The sequence below is a fragment of the Nicotiana tabacum genome, chromosome 3 (assembly GCF_000715075.1).
Source record: "Nicotiana tabacum cultivar K326 chromosome 3, ASM71507v2, whole genome shotgun sequence".
Classification (NCBI taxonomy): Eukaryota; Viridiplantae; Streptophyta; class Magnoliopsida; order Solanales; family Solanaceae; genus Nicotiana; species Nicotiana tabacum.
In genome coordinates this window covers 116,639,937-116,666,434 of record NC_134082.1, presented here as the reverse complement: position 1 = coordinate 116,666,434, position 26,498 = coordinate 116,639,937, and the positions used below count along the sequence as shown (strand labels likewise).

Sequence of the window (26,498 nt, the reverse complement as noted above, 5' to 3'; positions counted from 1 at the left end):
CTATTTATAGGAGAAAAATGACTTAGCCACAAAGTAAAACTCTCTAAAAGATAGACATTCACTCTAATTATAACTCTATTCATAATAGTGAAATTTTTTTTCAAGTGAAAATGATATTTGAAATTTAAAGTTGTATTTGGACACAAATTTCGGTTTGGGTTGTTTTTGAAGTTTTGTGAGTAATTTGAGTGAAAATTTTGAAAAACAACTTTTTGCAGTTTTTCAAATTTTCGAAAATTTCCAAAATGCATCTTTAAGTGAAAATTGAAAATTTTACAAACAAACACTGATTTCGAAAAAAGTGATTTTTTTTTAGAAAAAGCTTCCATCAAATTTTATGTCCAAACGGGCACTTAAATTAATTCATCAAAAGTTTGGAAAACCAAAAAGAAAAAGAAATAGTAAATCCATGCAATATGTCACAGTTTTGTTAATTACTTAGTTAACTTGGTTGACCTTAGAGCCTTAGATCTTAATATTCCATTTGGGATCTTAAGTATCAAAAATCATACTATTTGATAATATCCTATTGTATAATTTAGTTCGAAAAGTCCGTTGCCAAACTGAATTCAAGATTTGAATAAATTTGCTCTCAGTAATCTGGAATCTGGATGGGAGACGTTGGCAGCTAAGATTGCATCCGCAAACCAAAATTTTTTAAACTAATCACTCTTTTAAATTTACGTAATAAAAAAAGTCTTTTTCCTTTTTTAAACTTACCATCCGCAAAATTCGACCTAAAGTTTACCGGTAATAAAACGACGTCGTTAGGGTTAAGCTTATCACAGAAGTCTTGTTGAAGCAAAAAATCAGTACAAAGAAAAAACCACTACAATTTTCAAGAGACTTCAAATCGATTATTATTACTCGTCAAACGGTGGAGCAGCCAAGTCCACTTTGCATAGAGAGAGAATCGCCAGCCAACAAAGCAAGTGTGAGTTAAAGTGAGAGAAATAGCAAAAAAGGCAAAGAAGAAAGCAGAAAAAGTTTGTGTGAAGTTCCCACCAATACCATCAACTGCATTGTTCTTGTGAAGGGGAAAGTAAAGGGGCTAATTAGGCAAGAATTCAACAAATTGATTAAGAAAAAGTTGAATCTTTGATTTTCATCAAAAGTGTAGAGAAATCAAGAATGACAAGTCCTGGGTCAGAGAGACTGGCTTTGACTCCGGTGAATCGAACGCCTCTTTCGGTGTCGGGTAGGGTTTCAAGTTCAAGAAGTTTGACAGATGAAGTCATATGGAAGCGACTGCGTGAAGCTGGGTTTGATGAGGACTCCATTAAACGCAGAGATAAAGCAGCTCTTATTGCTTATATTGCCAAACTCGAAGCTGAGGTCTGTTAATTAATTTTACACTTATTATTTTACGTTTTAAAGATTTATTACTAGACCCGACTTGTTTGTGACTAAGGCTCAGCGTATTGATTGGTTAATGATATACCCCCTTAAATTCTGCTTTGTCTTTTTTTTTTTTTGCTTTCTTTTTTTGGGGCGGCTGAATTTATTACTATCATAGTATTGTCATATGTACTCGTTTTTGTTGAGGCATACCTACTGTTTAATTTACCCAAGTTCCATTCTAGTAATGTTCTTTATGTCCCTTTAGGAATATTGCTTGAATGAAATAAATATCAAAGTTTATATCGCACCTTTATTGGCCAACTTGGTTCATGATTGCATCTCTATACTGGATGTAGCTGTATGACCATCAATATCAGATGGGTCTTCTCATCCTGGAAAGGAACGAGTGGGATTCCAAGAATGAGCAATTTAAAGCAGCTTCCGAGTCAGCTGAACTCTTATACAGGCGCGAACGTGCTGCACGTCAGGCTGATGAGGTTGCAGCTAAGAAACGTGAAGATAATCTGAAGAAAGCTCTTGGGATTGAGAAAGAATGCGTCGCAAACGTATGCTTACTCCGCTTGTTTGCTTCCCCAAGTTGTTTCTTTTGTTATCTTGCTGACATGTTTTGAATTTTAAACAGATTGAGAAAGCGTTGCATGAGATGCGAGCAGAATGTGCTGAATCAAAAGTTGCATCTGAGAATAAATTGGCTGAAGCACGAAGCATGATGGAGGATGCTCAGAAGAAGTATGCTGATGCAGAGGAAAAGTTGCGTAAAGCAGAATCCTTGGAAGCAGAAGCCAGCCTTTTTCAGCGTACTGCAGAAAGAAAATTACGTGAAGTTGAGGCACGAGAAGATGATCTTAGGAGACAGACATTATCATTTAAGTCAGAGTATGTGCTTAAAGTTGATAAGGATGTTCTTCTATTTGTAATGTGGTTTGATGTGTGCTGAGCTCATGTTTTCCTAGTTGTTAGACTGTGAAAACACCACTCAGGTTCAACTGCTTGCATGTATTGTACCTTGTTCACTAAGATGCTATTCTCTTCAAGCTCGCCAGGACTTTGCTTCAATGGCAAAGGTAGTACAGCCCCGGGATGTATGGTAGACGCACATCTGCTATTTAAGTGGAGAAGGGTAGAGGGATGTGCCCGTTATCCACCGAATTCCTGATCTAGGAAAGCGGATTTCTCGGGTTTTAAGAAAAAAGAAAAGAAAAGGAAACTATGCTATTCTCTTTGAAGTATTATTTATAGGATTGACTGCCTAGTGTGGTTAGAAAAAAAGCATAGACATTTGTTGCGGATAAATATTTACTTTAGTCTTCTGAAAAATTTGATGTTTACAGAATATGTATTTTGGTGTAGGAAGACTTTATGTAAATAATTGACTGTGGACTGGACTTCATAGATTAGTTGCTTTCTTAAAGGAATGGAAGTCATATATATTTTGTCATCATGCAGTACCCACTTGGTTCTGAAGTTAGTTGATTAATAAATTTCTATCTTATCTCTAAAAAGTAAGGGATAGACTGCATTCATGATTTGACACTTATATCTGTAATTATTTGAATTTTCCACACCAAAGGATTCAATTGTTTCATTCCTTTCAACTAGCAGGGAATGATCATATTTTAGGTAGTCTAGGACTCTAGGTAGGAAAAGATAATTGCTTGATAATATCCTCTATGGAGGCACACGTGCTATTATTTTCCTCATGCACATGATTGAGTTAGCATTTTCTATAATCTGTCAGTTGTGAAGCTAAAGAGAAAGAGATCCATCTGGAGAAACAATCTTTATCTGAAAGGCTGAAAACTCTACAGCGGTCGCAGGAAGAGTTACTTGATGCTCAGGCTTTGCTCAATAAGAGGGAAGATTTTATATTTAACAGATCTCAAGAACTGAACAGACGCGAGAAAGACTTAGACAATGCTAAATTAAATTTGGAGAATGACGTTAAAGCCCTGAATGAGGAAAAGCACAATCTGGAGCTGAAACTTAAGTCTATATCAGCAAGAGAGGAAGTGAGTCTATTTCTCTCTTCTTTTACACTCTGCTTATTATGTATATTAGCCTTTTCAGATTAAAGATATTGAAGAATTTATTTATGCAATAGTTGTGTCTTTTCACAGGCCGTAATAAAAAAGGAATGCGAGCTTACCAAGAAAGAGGAAGAACTACTGTTATTGCAAGGGAAAGTTGAAAGCAAGGAGATCGTAAGTTTTGACACTAAAGAAAACTATGTTTCCATCCTTTACTGAGAAATACCTTTGTTTTCTTATTACTCTGATGAACCATGCAGGCTGGCGTTAAACAGGTTATGGCTAAACAGGAGGCCACACTAGTAACTAAGATTTCCTCTATCGAGGCTGAGTTGGAAGCAAAACGAAAATTGGTGGAAGATGAGATTCAGACCAAGAGGCGGGCTTGGGAGTTGAAAGATATGGATATTAAGCATCGGGAGGACCTATTTGCTGACAAGGAACACGATTTGGAGATTCAATCAAGAACACTGGTTGAGAAGGAGAAAGAGTTGGAAGATAGGTTACATGTTATTGAGGAAAAAGAAAGAAACCTCCAAGCTACTGAAAAAGAGATAGAGTTGAAGAGAACAGTTCTGCAGCAAGAAAGGGAAGGAATTAACAAAATGAAAAATGATCTTGAAAAGTCTGCGAAAATGCTGGATGAAAAAAGAAAATGCATTGACCATGAGGAAGAAAATGTGGAGGCTATGAAAAGTGAAACTCAAGAGTTGCTGATTCTGGAAACAAGGCTAAAGCAAGAGATTGATATGATTAGAGCGGAGAAGGAAGAGATTGAAAAGGAGGCAGATCGGTTGAAAGCAGAGAAAGCTAAATTTGAGACTGAATGGGAGGTAATTGATGAGAAAAGAGAAGAGTTGCAGAAAGAAGCTGAACGTGTGGCTGAGGAGAGGATAGCCATTTCTAAGCTTCTTAAGGATAGCCGTGACAGCTTGAAAGCAGAGAAGAATGCAATTCAAGAAGACTATAAGCAAAATCTGGAGTCACTTTCTCGTGATCGTGAAGCCTTCATGTATGAAATTGAGCGTGAGCGTGCAGAATGGTTTAGCAAAATTCAGAAAGAACGTGAAAACTTTTTGTTGGATGCTGAGATGCAGAAGAAAGAGCTAGAGAACCGCATTGAAAAAAGACGTGAAGAAATAGAGACTGACCTAAAGGAAAGGGAAAAAACCTTTGAGGAACAAAAGAAAAGAGAACTTCAGGATATTGCATCTCAGAGGGAGACTGTGGAGAAGGAATTGGAGCATGTTGGGCTGGAGTTGAAGAAACTAGATGCTGAAAGAAAAGACATCAATTTGGATCGTGAGAGAAGGGACAAAGAGTGGGCAGAGCTAAATAATGCTATAGAAGAACTTAAGGTGCAAAGACTGAAATTAGAGAAACAAAGGGAATTACTTCATGCTGATAGGGAGGAGATTCTTGCTCGGATTGAGCAGTTAAAGAAATTGGAGGATGTTAAGATTATTCCAGATCGTATTGTCACACCCAAAAAGTTATATTCTGATCTACGATCCACTGAACATAAACATTCTGCAAAAAGGTTACCGAAGCATCCCTCAGTGCTGGATGTTGGTCCGAATGGGAATTATAATAATGGTGTTAGACAAGATATTTCTTCCATCATGAAAGAGAACGACAATTCATCTTCTCCTCTCTCTACTCCATTCTCATGGCTTAAGAGATGTGCTGATACATTGCTAGATCGTACACAAAGTAACAAAAGGCGGAAGGAAAATGGGGATTTTATAACTCAATCGACCGAGAATGGTGCATCACGGTAATTCCCTGCTCTTAATAACTGACATTGTCAAGTGGCACATATTTTTCTGTTATCCCACTTTCCCTTCTGTATGTTTTAAAGTTGATAGTGAGTATTGGTCTGATGACTTTATTTGTTGTCTGGTTCTTTCTAGTCCATTATCAACAGCACCAGACGCACCAGAAGTTGAACACTTGGAAGTTCCACCAGACCAAATTCCCATTGCTGCAGCGGAAACCACTGTGCATGTTGATAAAATTGTTACAGTTCGAGAAGTGACAACAATCGATGTTAAGAAAGTCACGGAGGGAAGTCAGGTGAGCTCTATTCTCTTTATAAAAATACGTGTTCAAACAATGCAAGCATTGTTACAGTTTCATGATGATTAAAATTATCCACTTTTTAATTTTTTTATGTTTACCACCTTAACACGGCATATATTGTTAGAGTAGTGTTAGTTATTATGTGATACATGGAGTAATTTTCTGTCTTGATTCTCTACTATACTCTCTGTTTTAGGTCAATTTTTTTTGCTTTTCTATAACCCACATTATCTGCTGCTCTCATTTTTCTAGCTTCTTTTCTATTTTATCATATGTGCTTTCAAACTTCAGATAATTACCCAGCATTCTAATTCTGTGAAACTCAGGCAGTGCATGTATCCTCTTTTTTCAATGTACATGCAATGCATTTAGGAGGCAAGTCTAATTTGTCGTATGCATTAAAAGTAGGTGTATTCTTCTGTCTCAGTTATTAGTCCTAGATTCTATTCTGAGTTATCTGAAACTTGTGTCCACTCTTATAGAAAGGAATCTTTTCTCTCAATATCAGTTACCTTTTCAATATCCTACCATAAAAATGTTATCGTGGGGCCTATTTTCTCACCAGAGAGAGTTTGAAATCTTTCACAAATTTAATATTTCTACCTTTAGACCCTCACATATTTAAGTACAACGAAATTCCAACTTTCACTTGAATACCCGTTCCCTTGCCCAGTATATTAGGACATTTTAATTGGGACGAAGAGAGTATGGTAAAGAGTCTGGTCTCATCGAATTGAAGAGGTTATCCTAGTTGTCTTGGTTGTGGCTGTTGAAAATTTAGTTTTTGATTTGCCTCTCTTCTTCCCAAATTATGTTTTTTAGGGTGATGATTTCCCCATATTACCTTTTTCTTTTTGTGAGAATTTCGCCAAATTACCTTTTTCTTTTCACGTTCTGTTCGATGAATCATAAAGGCATGCTTCTGCAGGAGACTCTGTCTGAGGAAAGTGGTCAGAAGGTGGGGAACAATGATAGCTTGGAATCAGATCGAAACGGGAAGCCTGAAGGCAGATCCCGAAGGACTAGGGCAAAGAGGAAGTAGTGAGATTGCCAGATGTGAGAAGAGTAGCACCTGAGCCTTAAATAATTTGCTGTTCGCTTTTTCTTCATTTCAAACTTTCAGGTCTTTCTACAAAAATTTTCAAGCTAACGACTGATTGTGACTGGTGGTACTCTACTGCCATGTTTGGTGACTCGTTCTGTTCTTCCCAAACATGTAAATGTTTCAGGCTAACTCATGCCCTTAAGTATTTTTGTAAATGGCAATTTTTAGAATAGGTATGGTTGTGAATGTTTAGTGTTTAATCAAAGAGCTATGATTGTAAGTAACATTATATCAAAGTGGTTTGTGTGTCGTCTGCTATTTTGGTTTGCTTATTGTGGTAAATGCAACTTAGTACTGAGATTTTGGGGATTATGTAGTAGTGAATTCGAGTTATTTGTGCTTGTCTCCCCATGTTTCTAGACCAAGGTGTTCTAGTATTTGGTTGATCTATTTCATTACATTATCTTCCCCATGTATGTAATAAGATCATTTACATATGCATGATGCTTAAGCAAAGACGAGATATCGGGGGAATGAGGTAGATGGCTCTCTCAGGGATTGAGCTTTTGACCAATATTGTCCTTATCTTTGAGGGCAGGTTTATTTTTATCCTTTAAATATGACCCTGAGCACTTTTAATCCTTTTAGGGGTCGTTTGGTTGGAATACGATTTATACCGGTATAAGTTATATTGTGATAAGTTATGTTGTGATTTGTTATGCTGGAATTGCTGTTTATTCATTGTTTGGTATGTTATATTAAGAATGACAATTGCATAATTTCTAAAAAGAAGGTATAAGTTATATCGATGCTAATTACCCCATCTTCTATAAGGTATAAGTTATCCCAGTACTAAAATTAACACCGGAATAACTTATACCTGATTTGCTAACCAAACAGAATATTAAGGTGGTATTAAATTTTTATACTACCCTTATACCTTCTTATACATTATACCAAACGACCTCTAAGTAGGCTAAAATAGAGCACATTTAATCTCTGACAAAATCTGTTTAAAAACTAATGGTCTATCCCTTTGAACCAAAACTTTCCCTCTCCTTTTATTGGGTGACATAAATTATCACTTTAGTGTCCGTTTGGACATAAAATTTGATGGAAGGTTTTTTTTCACTTTTTTTCGAAATCAGCGTTTGTTCATAAAATTTTCAATTTTCACTTGAAGATACATTTTGAAAATTTTCAAAAATTTGAAAAATTGCAAAAAGTTATTTTTCGAAATTTTTACTCAAATCACTCACACAACTTCAAAAACAACCCAAACTGAAATTTATGTCCAAACACAACTCTAAATTTCAAATACCATTTTCACTTGAAAAAATTTTCTACCATTTTTTTGAGTTTTACAATTCTTATGTCCAAATGCCTACTTAGTTCATCCTTTTTATTGCTTTCATCCTACTTCCCAAACTTCACTTGAGGGATTACAATGGATTGTTGTAGTTCCTCCTTTTTAGGTAACATTTCCTAAAATTTTAACCTTATATCGCTCGTTTTCAATTTGGTTATTCGTTTGCTGCAATAATATCCTCGAAGTGATCTTGACATCTCTATTTTTTCAACTTTCAACTTTTCTTTTTGAAACAAATCAACGAATTTCTTAAAAGTAAAAGTTCCAACTTTAAACATTCAAATTTAATCAGCTCTGTATAATTAGTGGGTGTTGGTTAACATTTTCGATAAGTAAGCTAAAAAGACGGTGAGTGTCGAAACCAACCCCGTAAATTGATCATGGAATTAGTTCTTGGTTTCTATATTTTCAAAATTGATTTTGATATCCATATTTCAAAACTGAATTTATTTTTGCTCACCAATTGGTTGCTGGGACTGTGGATCAGGACGATCCCCCATTGTGATTGCAGTTCGAAACTACGATTTTGTAGTTTTACTCTTTTGGATTCTCTATGTGAGGTATTTTTGAGGAGTTTTAGAAGATATACAAAAAGGCTGAACTAAGAGCAGCTTCTTGGAAACTAGTCAGAAATCGAGGAAGACTATTTTCCAAAGAAAAGAAAAATGGGAATATTTTCTTGTGCTGTTGAGCTTTAAATTATTGCTTTGAAAGTTTGATACAATCCTTTTTTCCATTTTGCAGAACAGTAGAATGACTTTTCCTCAAAGAAGTAGGGAACTTCAGGAAGCTTTTTTTCGTGAACGAGTTGGGAGAAATGTGAATGACTTTTTTCTTTTACTGCTGGTCTTCTTCTTATAGTGTCACATGAGTAACACAAGATAATGTCGTTAGTTTTTAAACAAATTATGTCATTGAGACTAAAAATGTTATACTTTGGCATACTTAAGGGATTAAAGATGTTCAAAATCATATTTGAAGGGATTAAAGATGCTCAAAATTATATTTGAGGGACAAAACAGACCTACCCTTAAAGATAAGGGACAATATTGGTCAAAAACTCTCCATTATACCAAAATGTTGGCAAATATTCTAGCTAGCTTACGTTTATTGTTCTCCAAAAAGAACATAAAATTTGCTATGAGATTTTGATCTATAGAGTTATTTTATTATTTAAAAGAAAATGTAAATTGCACATTAAATTCATGACCATGTCTCAAGTTTTGTTTACGTCTACGGAATTACCTATTTGTTAATAGTTTTATGGAAATTCCAAGGGAAACTTGCAGCCACTAGCCAACTACCCTTCGAGTGCGTACTGAATAACCTGCTCATTGTGTACTCGCAAACCATACAGTATTAGAAGTTTACCATCTCTTCTAGAGACTTTTAGTGTGGCCCACATATAAGGTAATAAATTATTTACCTTGTCTCCCAAAGGAAATAATATATCAGATAATATTCTGTGGTTATGTATATATGGTAGTTTCTTTGATGGAAAGAAAAGTTTTTTATTAAGAGTCCCTAGGGCAACCGTAATTTATGGAGAAGTCTCTAGGGCTAAAATATTTACCTAAGAGTCCCTAGCCTACCTATAAATATGCCTGTGACTCCATCAGTCTGACATCCTACGATAGGCACATGCTAGAAGGCTCTAGGTTTTCTGTCAAGGTTGTTCCAAGGCAATTCTCCACATCACTTGAACAATCATGGCTGAAGGTACGTTCCTATTAATATTCCGTTGCGGTGGCTCTGCATATGTGTTTAAATTCTACATCGTGGTATCAGAGCCAACCTTTTAGCTGTGTTGTTCAGTATCTGTTGATAATGATTATGCATATTGTCTACCATTAAGTGCCGTCATATAACATGGTCTCTAGTCTACAGAGAAAACTATAGTTTTGCTCAGCGTTGATTTCATAAAGTCTGTGACCTTTATATATATCTGTGCCGACATATCAAGTTTTTTTTTTTAGAAGCTTAAATTTGATGAAATCGTTTTCTTTATATTTTTGGCTTTACTGCGTATTCTGTTTGAACAGTTTTCGCTTCTTACTGTTAACCTTCTATGAGTAATCGTGATTTGCCTTCTTTCTGTTAGCCTTTGTAAACATTGATTTTCTTCAAGATTCTGTCTTTGACATTGACAAGAAGATCTTATTGGCCAAAACAATCTTTTGACTTGATTGTTTATATGAATACTTGACATGATCTAGTTTCTCAAGTTTGTGGCATGACTAGGAAGTTCCATGTTTGACAATAGTTAAAGAATTGAATCAACTTTTGGTATTTAATTAGTAACTAAATCACGATGGGTTAAATATACGGTGCTAATATTCACAGTGTGTTGATAATAATTTATTTGTCTTTGGTTATCACATCATCAATACATTTTAATTAAGCCCATGATTATGCTTAATATTCTGAAGTTTCCTTTTCATATTTCACCAAATTTGTATGGTTTTGTCCTTAAGTAAGTTATAAGAAACGAATAGCTAAATTTTCTACAATTATGCTACTGTTCAACTTATTATAATATTTTTTAATTATAAGAATTGATCTTTAGGAAAATGTAGCGTCATGCTTATATCCAGTATACCCTTTTGGAGCTAATCAACATTTTGTTAGGTTGATTATTAAAGTTTATTATTTTGAGATGTCATTTTGAGTTTTTTTTTATGTCATGTATTTAGGAAATTGAGTTATTTAATCACATAAAGTTAGTGATTAAAAGTTATAATGACATCTATTTAGTCCAATTATTTTATTAAGTTGGTAACCCGTCCTTACAGGGAGGTAATTTTTTGGTAGATTAATTGGAATGAGATAGTAAACCTTTAAGTTGAAAATAATCTTATGCCCACATGTACAGACTAATTTTTGTATATCTTGGTTTACTAGTCTAATAAAGTAAAATAAATTCTATGCATGGGTTGCAACCTCTATCCACAGGAAGGTCTAGAATTTACTTAGAATCGGTATTTACGTGATTCACCTTTGATGGATTGTACTTCATAGCTTATATATGTTTATCCTTATTTTGTAGTCTTTACCGCTTTTCCTACTACTATTTTTAATGAGAATACTCGAATTCCAATGCTTTTTGGTGACAATTATGCTGAATGGAAGGAGAAAGTCCTTCTCATTTAAGGGTGCTCGGATCTGGACATAGCACTCCGTATGGAAGAACCACCTATTCCGACGGAATCAAGTATGCCAGAGGATAAGGCTAATTATGAGCGGTGAGAGCGATCTAATCGTTTAAGTTTAATGCTCATCATGTACCAACTTGGCAGTTTCGCAAGGTTCACCAATGTCAATGTAGGATAGTCTAATGATCAACAGATCAACATTCAATCAATATATTTCTGGGTTTGAATCCAGCGAGCTCCTTCACTGCTAGATCAAGTTGGTCTTTCTTCGCCGCAAGTTAACTCTTAGGAATATGCCACACTATTCCTTTCACATGCTAGTTCATTATAGGCCATATAATATTAATTTCCCTTGTTCATTGTTCTTGCAAAAACCTAATGGGGTAATAAAAAATTCAGTAGGAAGATCTCGAAATTCCAACTTGCTTAAATTAAGTGTCCTCTTCTAGCTTCCACATAACCATGGGTATGTGTCCTTATGACGTTTTCTGACACAAAGTTATTTACTGGGCAACAACCAGATGATGGTGATTTTGCGAAATAACAAAATTTTATGAGTAATCAGCAAATTTTGGGTGGAAACGACTATTTATAGATGAAGGATACATATCAAACACACAGATATACTTGACATGGATCATGGGATGAATAATCAAGATACACTCTGGATCACAAGTGTCTGAAAACCTCCAAGTTAAATTTTTTTGCACCAACAGAAAATACTACTCTTGATTGGAAGCTCACTTAAGCTCGACAATCCAACCCATCCTATCCTCCGTGAGTCCCATTTGTAGGCTAGTAAGTGCAGAGTATAATTGCTGAGACACAAGACCAACCCCATTATTTCCATATGTTACCCTGCAAAAGTAACTCCAATAAGAATTGATATCAAGTATAGATGCGCATATATTAGAATCACACATCGACACAATCAATATACAGGAAACATCATTTGATGCATCATCAGCAGGGCAAAACAAAACCAAACCAAAAAATATATGTATACCTTTTCCCTTGATGAGTAATGCTACCCACAGGAGATACAACCACTGCTGTTCCCGTACAAAAAACTTCATCAGCATCAAGCAATTCGTCCACGGACACCAGTCGTTCCTCAACCTACAAATTGACATCATGGTATCAGAATAGTAGTGATGCGACAGTTAAAGCCCTATTGTGCATACCAACTTAGTCTAACACCACACAAATCCATCATAATTATAGAAGGAACATAGCCGTTGCACATTCGTTTCCAAAATTCAAGTCTCAACAATAAGCTGAATGCTTGTTATTACACAAGTCACCAGCAACCTAATCTTCCAAGTGACCTTGGCAAAAATTTGGTGAGGTAGAAGAAAAAAGCTGACTTATTGTAGTAAGCTGAATTAAGAGGAATTTCTTAACATCCTACTAGCAAGAAGATACACATATAAGTCAGAGTTATTCAAAACAAATGATGTCTACCCAGGTGATTTAAGCAACAGAAAATCAGTGTTTTGGTTGCTTAACTTTGAATGATACGTCAGACATTTTGATACTAATGTGTCTCACCTCTTTTTTTCTTTTGTGAAGGTAAATTTTTATCGATGTGATGAGAAAGCCCGGCATACTAGGTGTATACGTGAAATAGTGGAATTCTAATGGCAAACATGGTTCTCTATGAAGTATATTCACCACCAACACTTCCTTAAGTGTCTCACTTCATTCAAATGTTCAATTCTCAATATTTCTAATGCTTATTCATTGAAAACATAATAGCTTCTCTGGTATTAGTTTCACGGATCTCAATTATATCGTCATTTTGATTTTGTAACCACAATAATGCTTCAGAGCCTTCTTCATCAAAAAAAAAAAAAACCAATGCTTCAGAGTCTTCTAGACTATGGTTCATCGAAAATATAACATAACAAGTTTGAATCTTCCTTATGGGTTAAGACTAGGGATCTTATTATGGGTTGCTCGGTAGCATGTTGTGCATCCTGGGGTCTTGGATCAACAAAGGCACCTCGGAAAAAAGGAAAAGAAAATGCAGAAAAGAAGAGGAAAAAACCCCCCCCCCCCCCCCCAAAAAAAAAAAAAAAAAAAGAAAAGAAAACTAAGAAAAAAAGGAGAAAGTTCATGAACAAATATAAGAAAAAGAAATAGCCAAGAGAGGAAGAGCGATGGGAAGGATGACTAACAGAGATGGGAAGCAAGGTGACTAAGATGGATTCGGGGAGGCGCAGTGCCGGCACAAGGTAAGGAAGACAAAGGAGAAGACACTGATGTAAGGGGATTGTTTTGGGGAGGAGGGGGGACCTGGTGACCAGATGGTTGCTGATAGTCGCTGGGGTAGTTAACACTCACAGGAGGTCACTGGGAGAATGCGGATAGCTGGAGCTGAGAGGAAGAAGAAGGAAGAAGCGAATTGGGAAAAACAGATCATCAATGATAATTGTATTGGGGGATAAAATGGTCCTTTTTCATCAAACTTAGAGAGAATAATCAGAGCATTTTAATACCACCAGCCAGGGGCAAAATACTCCCAGAAATGTCGGAAAACAAATCTAGTTTGTAGATCCAATCCAAACTTAGTTTACCAATTCTGTGATAATTTTAATCAAGCATCGGTCAATTTCCTAAGGTCTACCAAACAACATCTTAATATTTTTATATGACAGTCACTAAATAAATTAAGAATGAAACAAACTTACCACAAAAAATAAACAGAATTCAAAACCAGCATTAGCATAAGTGCAAGCATATTACGTTGAAAACAAACTGGGGTACCTCGAATCCTTGACTAAGAGCTACATCGATTATGCTCTTTCGTGTAATACCAGGTAGAATTGTCCCTTTAATTGCAGGAGTTACTATCAGATTACCCTGGAAACATGGTATCAAATAACATAGTTGCCTTCATTAATATGACAGTTTCATATCGATTTAAGTAAAGAGATTGTTCAGAGAACTCATAGTTACATATATCCATGTGCAACAAACAAATAAATAAAATAATCCCTTGTTCCAATTTGTTTGGCATAGTTTTACACGAAGTTAAAAAGAAAATGGAATCTTAAAACTTGTGGTCTTAAAGAACATTTGTGTAGCTATAAGATTTTTGAAACTAGTTGTCTTAAACATGCCATCACATTTTTGTGGCTATAAAAGCTTCTTATTAAAGATAAAATGAAATTTAAAGTTAATTGTTTCCAAATATTAAAAAATATACCAATTTTTTAAAAGAGAATAACAAGGAAATAATGCTAAACAATTGGAACGGAGGGAGTAATAATAATAGGTCCTATGCAAATCTTTGAGGAAGTTTTAAAAAAAAAAGTTTTTTTGTGTAGATAAATGCAAGTCGAAAAAGATTTTGCACACAAGAATCCTAAGATCTCTTTTTTTTTGGGTGATCAATAGAGACAATTCTTCTCTAGACTACCAGAAGATTAAATTGATTAACAAATCCACAAAATATTAGCTCACATATTAATAAGACATTATCTTCTACACAACCAAGTCTAAGTGTAAAAATAGAACGCATGTATCAAGGGTTGAACTTTCAAATACAAGAACCAAAACTTATGAAAAGATTGTGATAACTGAAAAGCTAAGATATTACAAAAGTCCATCTATTAGCAGAAAATCCACATGTTCATAATTAAGACAAAAAGAATAAAGGTAAAAGGCATAAGAGAATTTTTTGCAAGAACAGATTCAGAAAGAAATTTTTGTCTTCATTATCGAAAATAAAGTTCTTAGTCATTGATTACTTCTACAAAACCAGTATCACATTCTCATTCAGGCACCACTAGCAAAATATCTTACAAGGAGGACACGGAATATTGGCCTGACTTTATACCTTCACAATAAAGACATTGCAAGAGGAAACCTCTTCTAGGTATCTTTTCTGAACACTATCGAGGTACAAAACATCGGAATAGCCTTTTGCTTTAGCAGCACTCTGTGCCTTCAGAACCTACAGTTAAAACCCAAAGATGAAAATAAATCATCAAGGATGGCAAACTTGATAAAATATCAACAATTAGTGAACTGTGCAAGTAGCATTTCTTCCCATGAATCCATCTCGCATTTCTTTTTACATATGTGTAGGCAAAAAATAGATTAATGTTCTTCACCTTTGACACATGTGAAGTAATGACATGTGTAGTCCAAAATACATGAAGGAGCTCCAGTTAGGCCAATTGCGTAAGAATTCCAACAATTCTTAGAAAATGACTTCACAAACTTGTTAGAGAGATATCGAAGTGTAAGGGGAAAACTAATTGCAAAATATTTGATCATATCTTTGTGAAATACAAAAACATGAGGATGACATAAAGAAGGAATAAAGAAGCTCGAGTGGGGAACTCACGGATGTTTATTCTTGTGAATCTCTATGAAGAAAATGTAACTAAGGCTACAATTAAGGCGTTTGGCAGATAAATTTGTGCTTTACTCAAACAAATATTCTAATAAATTAAAGCTCCATAAGGATAGCTTACTGCAGCATAATTTCCAACAGTCTTGACGCCTCCGGTACCACCAGGGGTTGCGCGGTGCATTTCAGTCTCAACTACCAAATTTATTGGTGCCAAACCTTCCTGCGGACAAAGAAAAAAGGGAAAGAGATGAGCAGAGAGAGAGAGAGGGACCTGATATATAACATGATTATCAAAAGGTTTGAAAAATAAGCATGATTGTTGTAAAATTTTGTTGTAAATTTTTCATGTTTATTTTTCAAACCTTTGATAATCAACAACAAAACTACAATCCTCCAGTCCTTTCTAAATTCTGGACCATGGACGCCATCCTCTTTTGTGTTTTAGGTTGTGAGATTGTCTTGCAGTCAATTTTTTTTACATTCCTTTTCAAAAGATTTAAAAAAATAGTAACTTATTTTTACTTGTGCATAAGTATCTAAGTTGTTCCAGTAACTGCTGTTGAGATACCTCCCCTTTTGTCAGTCCCAAATTATTTGCTAAAATCCATCATGTCAAGGACTAATATACCACACTAAAGTTTCAAGATCTTATAGCTAGTAGAAGGTATTCAAATGACTAATGAGATATATCATCGTAAAAGTTAACTATTTTGATATAACTTACACTCCGACATTGTAACTCTAGCTTTTCTCATGATACACAGTCAGCAATTATCAAACTATCGAAGACAGTTTAACTACATTTCAAACATTTAATAGTCTGAGCTGTACTTCGAATATTGATATGCAGAAACTAGTTTTTTTATAGGCAGAAGCAAGCACTAAAAAGAGAAGATACACTGAAACCAGTCCGACATTGTAACTCTAGCTTTTCTCATGATACTCAGTTAGCAATTATCAAATAATAAAGATAGTTTAACTACATTTCAAACATTTAATAGTCTGAGCTGTATTTCGAATATTGACATGCAGAAACTAGTTTCTTTATTGGCAGAAGCAAGCACTAAAAAGAGAAGGTACACTAAAACCAGTAATAGGTATGGATCAGAAAAACAAAAGAATCCAGAAAAAAATACCTTAAAATAATTTCCAACAGGAGATACATAAATCAGAAATGTGTACTCAGGAGCTGGAGCAAGACCAAGGACAGCTCCACTCCCCATAAGCAGAGGTCTTATGTACAATGAACCTTTTCCTGAAGGAGGAATCTGAAGTAAGCAAAGAAAAAAGGTTTTAGTGGGCGCACGAGTCACTCAATAAAATAATTTTTAATTAAAGAGAAGTAACACATTACCCATCTTTCATTTGCTAAAACAGTGGCTTTTACTGCTTCCACAAACTGTTCAACAGACGGTGAAGGCATACACATGCGTTCAGCACCCATCTTCAAGCGCATTGCATTTTCCTCAGGTCGAAACAACAATATATTGCCATCATGTTTTCGATATGCTTTTAAACCTTCGAACAATCCCTATTAATATTTCCAATAGCATTTTTAGTGACTCTGACACATGAAGTGAATCAGTAACCATTCAAATGAATAACAAAGAAGAAATATATTTAAGAATAAGAAAGGTTTCGTGAGATACTATCATAATACAAAAGGGTAAAAACTAACCTGTCCATAATTTAATATTCCAGCAGATGGGCTCAATTCAATGTTACCGAAACGCTGTAATTCACCCTTAGAAAAGTTTTCACCTTGAGAACATTTCATGACATACATATAATCAGTAGGCATAAAGCCAAACCCAAGGTTGTCCCAATCAATGTCGGCTAATTCAGATGTTATGTTGCTGTTATAAAAACAAAGATCTTATCAGTTATGTGGATAGCAATAAACAAGTAATGCGAAGGATGTAGACCACTTCACAGATTGTCTGTAAATTAAATAACTGTATGACCCACAGGGAAACTGCATTTGACTAAGTCTGCGAGCTCTACCATGAAGTTGTTTTTTTTTCTCTTTTAATTGATGCATTCTGATGGTACTTGCATTGGAGGAAGTAATCACTTCCCTTTCTCACTGTAAATAGCATTCCATGACACCGTTGTCCTTCAGATAATTGATTAACATGTTAAGGCATTTCTGTTCTTCAAAAACGTATAAGTTTAGACATCTAGAATGACTAGCCTATGATGCTAGAGTTTTAAGGTTAAGGAAACTAAGTAGAATGTTTTAAGGTCAAGCCCCCTGAAAGTAAAAGAATTACTATTGTTTTTATCAAGCCCCTGAAAATATAAGATTCTATGCAAGTTTGTTCAGGTCATGTGTCACTAGTTCATAGTAGTGAGCATTTTTTACATAAGTTGATAGCGTAATTACTACCACCACTGGTTGTGTGAAAGGACAAGAAAATAGTTACTAACATATTCCATGTTCGATCTCTCTCTCTCTCTCTAATAAATCATGAGTATAGAAGAAGGCAAAAGTGGCAAAAGAGAAGTAGCATCATTGTGTAATTTATGTTGTCACCTAAATGCATCTGAGAGCAGAACGGTCCTAAAAGTTTCTACATGTTGCCAGGTTCTGCCCAATGTAGGTACCTAAATGCAGATGGGGAACAGACAAGACCGAATAGTTCTCTAAATTCTCTATCAACAGTTTGTCACATGAAACTGATATTCTATTTCCTTAATCTAGAGTATTCTACGGTCATGCACCATTATAAATGTAGTAATTGCCAATTACACACACGATACAACACAATTAGGATTCAGTATATATGCTTTAAGAGCAGGACATCTGAATACTAAAATTAAAAGAAATAGAAGCCGACAGAAAAAAGCAAAAATACCTTGCCGGAGATGCCACACGAAGTGTATTTCCATTGTTTATGGCGTTATCATTAATGCAAGAAGCATAATGCGACTGCTTCTGAAGCTGCAATACAAATTTCAACACACAAAATTAACCAAATCTACACGAATGAGCCAATCTAAACACAAACCATAGGCATGCACGGATTTATGAAGCCACGTACACATTAGCTAACAACATACAAACACGTATCCGTTAAACATCAACAAGTTCAATCGAAATACACGAGCAAACGACATTTCAATAGCTGAGAAGAAAAGAAAAAAGAACCTTGAGCGGAAGAGGACAAAAATGGTGTTTATCGGTGAAAGGAGGAGGAAGAAGCTTAATAGCACTTCGTGATGGAGCAAGAAGGTGGTGATGGCGGCCGGGATTAGGCTGAAGGCCGGCGAACACGGCGGCGCTCTCCATTTATTATCCTTGTGTTATCTCTATGCACGGCCTCCTTGCTCCGGCGTCGAAAATTAACAGATGTATTTTGGTAAAGACTGATAAAAAATGTGCCTGCTGAGTGTTATATTTGGTGACTATGGTTTTTACATATCTATCCAATATTGACTAGACCACGCCAATCATAAAAATTAATTAGTGCTATGGTTTATTAAACCCTAGTTTGAACATGCTAAATGTACAACGGGTGGATCAGGCCGTTCCTCAAAAAGCTAATAATTGTAACATGTATTATATAAAGTCTATAGCATTTATTTGTTGGAAATAGGCGTCGGTTAGGCTGTGGGGGTCCATCTTTTAAGTGAACCGGATCACCAGATGCTTCAGCGGGCCAACTGGGGTGTATGGGCCTTTTACAATCACGGGAGTAAAGGCTCAATACTATTTTCTCCGAGACATTTATATCTATACTCGTTTTTTGAATCACTTTTTAATTTATACCCGTTTTGTAAAAAAAATTGCAAGTGTACCTATTTTCGCGTAACTTCAGGTATACGGGCCTGGAGTAGCAAATTTTTTTGTCTGAAGTGGAGCAAAACTTCAGATATTTTTGCATGAAGTTTGGCCTAACTTGCAAAGGCAATCACGCAGACTTCAGTTTATAGTGCAAATGGCAAACTTCAGTTCAATAAAACAACAACATGTGTTGGTTGAAGCTTTTGTTTTGTATTTGTTGAACTGAAGCATGTTTTAGCTGAAGCTTTGTTCTGTATTTGCTGAACTTCAGCATGTTTTAGCTGAAGCTTTGTTCTGTTTTTGATGAACTTCAGGGCTGAAATTTGTTTTGTATTTGCTGAATTCAGCATTCTAGGAGCTGAAGTTTTTGTTTATATTTGCTAAACTTCAGCATTCTTAGAACTGAAGTTTTTGTTTATATTTGCTAAACTTCAGCATTCTTAGAGCTGAAGTTCTAAACAACAATAAATTTAATAGATCATGATTAACAACGGTTGATGCTGCTCATTTTAAAGATTAAAAAAGAATGAAAAATATTTTCGACATGAAAACAAGTTACTACTAAGAAATTAGAACAAAAAACTAATGTGCCTGTAAGGCTAAAAAATCTAAGAGGTTAAATTATTACGAATATATAAGACTAAACTGAACATAATGGGACAAGCAGATATATATGAATCATCAGGCTAGAACGCATAACAATACTCAATCTTCAGCATTCAGAAAACGAAGGAGGAGAAGGAGGAGGAAAAAAAAGCCTGAAATTGTTTAAACAGTAGGTACAAGTTAAAACTTTAAAAAGATAATAGGTATAGGTTAAATGGAGGCGACCAAATATGACACCCCCTGCAATTTTTACATTTTCTCCTAATAAGCTACCAATACAATGTTTTTCCATAGATTGAAGTCAAATAATTAAAACTTACTTAAGTATTGCAATAGCTGACATCTCATGCTTTAAAGCTTAGCTCTTTTGTAATACTTTATTTGTGTGTTCCAATTTTGTTAGACATTTCTTTGTATTCATAAAAAAGAATTGTACGAAAAGTGGAATGAAATAACTTGTACAAAAAAAGTGAACTCCATATAAACTACTGAAAAAACCAGAAAAACAAAGAAAAATCAAACAAGCAAAGCGAGCCTGATTCTGAATTGGTGCTGTAGTTGTAGAAAAAGGCCATTGCTAGTCCAGTCTCTCAATCCAAATGACCTAAGGGTGGACTTAATAAGGGGAAAACTATCTTATATACCCACCTAATCAAAAGTAATTATTCGTAATTACCCATTTTAAAAGTAATTATACCAAATATCTATTCTATTACAACTAATTACCCGCACAACCCAATAAATAATTAGCTTTCCTTTTTTATCTCCTCATCAATTCTCGCTGCTGCCGCTACCTGTCACGATCCAAGTTCGCCCTCCGTGAACTGTCGTGACGGCACCTAGTCCCTATGACTAGGTAAGCCTAACAATTGCGGAAAAAGAGATAAAAATGCGGAAAAAACTAATAAAAACTGAAGATAAGCAAATATAAAAGCGTTTAAGATGCCCCTCGGCATATACTAATACAAGATCCCAAAAACTGACAACTTCCCAAAACCCGAAATCTCATGAAATCACAAACTAAGGATACTACATAATGCTCTAACTCCAGAATGTCTAAAACAAAGTAAATACAGAAGGGTTGTAACTACAAGAGAGAATTGAGAGGGACTCCTCGGTCTGCGGACGCGGCAGATATACCTCGAAGTCTCTGAAGGATCGCCTCGCCTCAAGGATGATAGGGCTGAGCCGAAGAACCTGGATCTGCACATGAAAAACATGTGCAGAAAGGGCATGAGTACACCACAACGGTACTCAGTAAGTGCCAAGCCTAATCTCGGTCGGGTAGTGACGAGGAAAGTCAAGGCCCTACTGATTATAGATGAAATAAACAAGGTAAACAATATAGAATACGACAATATAATTTAAGTGCTAACAGTCTATAACAAATAAAAACACGGAAGGAATCTAACACAGTACACAGAAATAACAACAAGGGATCTCCCGGAATACCGTCCCGTAGTCCCAAACGTAAATGTCCAGAGGATCTCCCGGGATACAGTCTCGTAGTCCGAATTCATAAAGATTCCCGTAGTCCGAATCATAAAGATGCAGGGGAAACTCCCGGAATACCAATCCGTAGTCCCAAAAGTAAATATCCAGCACAGGGGATCTACCGGGTGCTGTCTCGTAGTCTCAAATATAAATATGCAGGAGGGGATCTATCGGAATACCGATCCGTAGTCCCAAAGTAAACAAATAGGGGGATCTCCCGGGATACTGTCCCGTAGTCCCAAAGTAAACGCACAGCAGCAACACAGGGAATATTCAATTCAATCCAATTTCCTACCAAGGTAAAACAGGTATTTCGAACCTAGCACGCTGCACATAATTCAAATAAAGCAGTTTGAACAAATAAAGCAATTAAGTCATTTAGACATGCTACCCTAATCTAACAATAGGTTTAAATTGCAAGTAATGTATAACAAGGAAGAAAAACACAGTTATAGTTACTTAATGAAAACAGGATTTTTCAACAATTAGCACATGTACGCACTCGTCACCTCACGCACAAGGCATTTCATATATCAACAACACCAAATCCTAAAGGGAGTTCCCCCCACACAAGGTTAGACAAGCCACTTACCTCGAATCGGCTCAAAAATCAACCTGAAACCACGCTCTTGCCACGAGTACTCGACTCCAAATGACCCAAATCTATTCAAATCAATTGCATCATGTAAATATAACTTCAAATAACTAATTCCACTAATTAATTCGAAGCTAACACGCGAAATTAAGAAAATTGCCCAAAAAGTCCCCTGGGCCCACGTCTCCGAACCAGGTAAAAGTTACGGATTATAAACCCCCATTCACTCGAGTCTAACCATACCAAAATTATCCAAATCCGATGTTAAATTCCCAATCAAAACTTGAAAATTAGGCTTAAGAACTTTTCCAAAATTTTTCCCAATTTCTCACCCCAAATCCGAAATTAGATGATGAATTCACGTTTAGATTAATGGGTTATAAGAAAAAAGGAGTTAGAAATTATTACCCAATTGATATCTCTGAAAATCCCTCAAAATTTCACTTAAATCCGAGCTCCCAAACTCTAGTTTTGACAAAAATGACTAAACCCTCGATTTTGAAATTTATGTTCTGCCCATACGCGTTCTTCTTCGCGAATGCATGACCATTGTCGCGAATGCGATGCACAAAAATCCACTAGCCAATCTTCCTCTTTTGCAAACGCGAGAGTCCACTCGCGAATGCGTAGCTTACACTGGCGGACCCTACGCGAATGCGAGGACCATGTCGCGAATGCGAAGACCAAAGGGTCCATACCTTCGCGAACGCAGGACATCATCGCGAATGCGATGAAGGTTTTCTCTGCAACACAACAACAGAAAATCTGCAATTCTCTAAGTCCAAAAATGACCCGTTGAGCATCCGAAACACACCCGAGGCCCCCAGGACCTCAACCAAACATGCCAACCAATCCTAAAACATCATTCAAACTTGTTCCAACCTTCGGAATGCTCAAAACAACATCAAAACACCAAATTAGCATCATATTCAAGCATAAGAACTCCAAGAACTCCCAGATTCCGCTTTCGATCAAAAAGTCTATCAAACCTCATCTGAATGACCTGAAATTTTGCAAGCACGTCACATTTAACACTACGGAGCTGCTCCAACTTCCAGAATTCCATTCCGACCCCGATATCAAAATCTCACTATCGAACCGGAAACTTCAAAAATTCAACTTTCGGCATTTCAAGTCTAAATAAGCTACGGACCTCCAAAATATAATCCGAACACGCCCCTAACCCCGAAATCACCCAACATAGCTAATGGAACCGACGAACCTCCATTTCGAGGCTGTCTTCACACTACTTTGATTACGGTCCAAATTCTAAAGTTTAAGTGTCACGACCCTAAACCCGGACCCGATCGTGATGGCGCCTCTCGTTAAGACAAGACCAGCTGACACTTTCCATATCCAATTATTAGCAGTTAAACCATAAGAAATAAATTTAAAGTATGATAAGATATCCAAAATTAACAGATAATAGCATAATTCGTGGAAAAATAACCCAACACAACCCGATACCGGGGTGTCACTAGTCATGAGCATCTAACCAAACGGAATACTCCAAATGTATATAACTATAGAGTTTAATACAGAAACTAAGAACAGAAAGGAATAAGATAGGGAAGAGCTCCGGGTTGCGAACACCAATAGCTACCTAGAGACTCCTCGGATCTGCCTGAGCCGGAATGATCAACACTCAGGAGCGGGACCAGATACGCCTAAATCTGCACATAGGGTGCAGGGAGTAAAGTGAGTACTCCAACTCAGTGAGTAATAATCATAAATAACGACTGAAAGAAGGAAATCACGTAAGGCACAAAAGCATGCTATAATAAAACAGTAAAACTATTTTAAACAGTAAACCAGTGAAAGATAGGTAAAATCCTTTAACTCAAAATTTACTTCTTGAAAAGCCTTTTTCAACAATTAAGCAGGAAATTAACAGTCAATTATGAAAATAAACACATAAAAGTTCGCCCCTCGGGCACAGTATAAACAAATCCGCCCCTCGGACGATATCTTAGAACAATACCAGCCCCTCGGGCAATCACATAGGACAATACCAGCCCCTCGGGCTCAATCTCACATCACAATGGGTACCCGCACTCACTAGGGGTGTACAAACTCCTGGAGGGCCCCCCCTACGGTCCAAGCACAATATCAAGCCACCTCGTGGCATCATCACTAGGCCCTCGGCCTCATATCAATCAAGCCACCTCGTGGCGTACATATCTCAGGCCCTCGGCCTCATAATCAGTATCAAATGTTTCCTCACAACATAGACCCTCGGCCTTACTCAGTCAAAAATCTCACAAGCCACTCGGGCTATAGTAAAACAGTGTTTCTCAGCCCAAAACATCATTTAAAAATATCATTTAAGTATTAAAACTGAGTAAACATGGCTGAGTACGAAAACAGTGAAGAATAACGTGACTGAGTTTAAGTATATAGTCAAAACAGTGAGGAAATATCAATACAAAACCCCGAAGGATTCAAATAGTTGGCACGAAGCCCAAATATGACATTTAGCCCAAATCATGATGATAGCAAATAGATTTTAGTCAAATATGCGGTAAAATAGTCATTCAGGACGGACTAAGTCACAATCCCCAACAGTGCACGACCCCACACTCGTCATCCAGCGTGTGCCTCACCTCAATGTAGCACTTCGATGTGCAATCCATGGTTTCAAACCCTCAGAATATCATTTACAATCATTACTTACCTCGAACCAGTCAAATCTCTAGCTCGCGATGCCTTTGCCCCTCGACTCAGCCTCCACTCGCGTCGAATCTATCCAAAATTAGAATGAGGACGTTAAAATAGGCTAAGGGAACGAAGCCCAAGCAAAAATAATCAAAATACTACACAAATCCCGAAATTATCAAAACCCAACCCCCAGGCCCACGTCTCGAAATTCGATAATTTTTACATTAATAGATTCTTTATCTCCCCACGAGTTCATACATATCAAAAGTTCTCAAATCCGACCCTAAATGGTCCTTCAAATCCTCAATTAAAGGTCTAAGTTTACAAGCCCTAGTTCTTCAATTTTTTTGGCTTAATTTCCATGATTTTCTAGGTGGAATTCACATAATAATCGAGTTTTAAGTCCAAGAATCTTACCTCCAAGTGACTCCCCTTGAATCCCTCTTCAATCTCCTTCAAAAAGCTCCAAAAAGACCAACTATGGAGGAAATAAACCCCACATTCGCGGACAAGATGGCCTTTTAAACTTCTGCCCAGGCCTGAAAATCCTTCTTCGTGAACGCGGTCAAACCCTCGCGTTCGCGAAGCACAAAATAACTTTGACCAAAATCCTCTTACGCGAACGTGACAAGACCCTCGTGAATGCGATGCTTTACACAGACGAACCTTCGCGAATGCGTTCCATTCATCGCGAACGCGATGGGTTAATTCCTCTGAAGCTCAGCCTCTCAATTCCTTCTATGCGAATGCGACTACACGCCCGCGAATGCGATGCACAATCTCGTAGCCCTTCGCAAACGCGTAACCTGCGTCGCGAACGTGAAGGATAAATTTTCACCTCCCTCAGCTGACTCTTCGCGAACGCGAGGGTCCACTCGCGAACGCGAAAAGTAAATACCTGCAACTCCTGAACTTGCAATTTCTGCAACTTTCTTAACTTCAAAATGATCCAGTTGACCACCCGAAACTCACCTGAGGCCCCTGGGACCTCAACCAAAGGCAAAACACATCCTAATACCTTATTTAAACTTATTCCAATCATCAAAACACCTCAAATAACATCAAATCACCCAAAACACATCGGATTCAAGCCAAACTTTTCTAAAATCTTCCGAATTCCGCTTTTGATCAAAAACCCAACAAAACCACGTCCGAATGACCTGAAATTTTGCGTACACATCCCAAATGACACAACAAAACTATTGCAACTCTCAGAATTCCATTCCGACCCCTATATCAAAATCTTGCCTACCAACCTGAAATCGCCAAAATATCAACTTCGCCAATTCAAGCCTAAATCTACTACGAACCTCTAAAATTCATTCTGATCATGCTCCTAAGCCATAAATTACCTCCCGAAACTAACCGAACCCTCGGAACTCACTTTTGAGCCCTCTAACACATAAGTCAACATCTGGTTGACTTTTTCCAACTTAAGCTTCCTTAAAAGAGACTAAGTGTCTCCAACCTTACCAAAATTATTCCGGATTCGATCCGACCAACCCGATACCACATAACACGGATAACAAATCATAAAAAAGTAGAAATAGGGAAAATAGAGTGGTAACTCATGAGACGACTGGTCAGGTCATCATATCAAGCTCTCTTTTAGGGACTAAGTATTCCAAAACACCCCGAAACTAAAAACAAATCATCCCGACAAATCAAAATAGTAGAAACAAACACGGGGAAGGCAGTTAATAGGGGATTGGGGCGTAAATTCTTAAAACAGCCGGCCAGGTCGTTACATCCTCCCCCTCTTAAAACATTCGTTCGTCCTCGAACGAGCATAAATACATACCTGAAGTAGTGAAAAGATGAGGGTAACGACTGCGCATATCCTGCTCGGTTTCCCAGATCGCCTCCTCGACTGACTGACCCCGCCACTGAACCTTCATTGATGCAATGTTCTTTGACCTCAGCTTCCGAACCTGCCTGTCCAATATTGCCACTGG

The 26,498-nt window shown here is 36.7% G+C and overlaps 2 protein-coding genes across 2 annotated transcripts; one reads left to right on the top strand and one right to left on the bottom strand.

Annotated features, from left to right (window-relative positions):
• Positions 1-784: 784 nt before the first annotated feature.
• On the top strand, positions 785-6,909 carry LOC107796185 (uncharacterized). The gene is made up of 8 exons (XM_016618929.2): positions 785-1,335; positions 1,698-1,907; positions 1,985-2,238; positions 3,101-3,371; positions 3,480-3,563; positions 3,650-5,166; positions 5,303-5,465; positions 6,400-6,909. The coding sequence occupies exons 1-8, from the start codon at positions 1,132-1,134 to the stop codon at positions 6,511-6,513; spliced, it is 2,817 nt and encodes a 938-aa protein (XP_016474415.1). The 5' UTR covers positions 785-1,131; the 3' UTR covers positions 6,514-6,909.
• A 4,697-nt stretch (positions 6,910-11,606) lies between these two features.
• Positions 11,607-18,965, bottom strand: LOC107796186 (branched-chain amino acid aminotransferase 2, chloroplastic-like). Its single transcript, XM_016618930.2, has 10 exons — positions 18,555-18,965; positions 18,262-18,347; positions 17,082-17,259; positions 16,758-16,934; positions 16,540-16,671; positions 15,525-15,623; positions 14,882-14,998; positions 13,807-13,902; positions 12,044-12,156; positions 11,607-11,895 (listed from the first exon to the last, which is right to left on the bottom strand). Exons 1-10 carry the CDS (start codon positions 18,693-18,695, stop codon positions 11,778-11,780), a joined length of 1,257 nt encoding a protein of 418 aa, XP_016474416.2. The 5' UTR covers positions 18,696-18,965; the 3' UTR covers positions 11,607-11,777.
• Between the last annotated feature and the right edge of the window lie 7,533 nt (positions 18,966-26,498).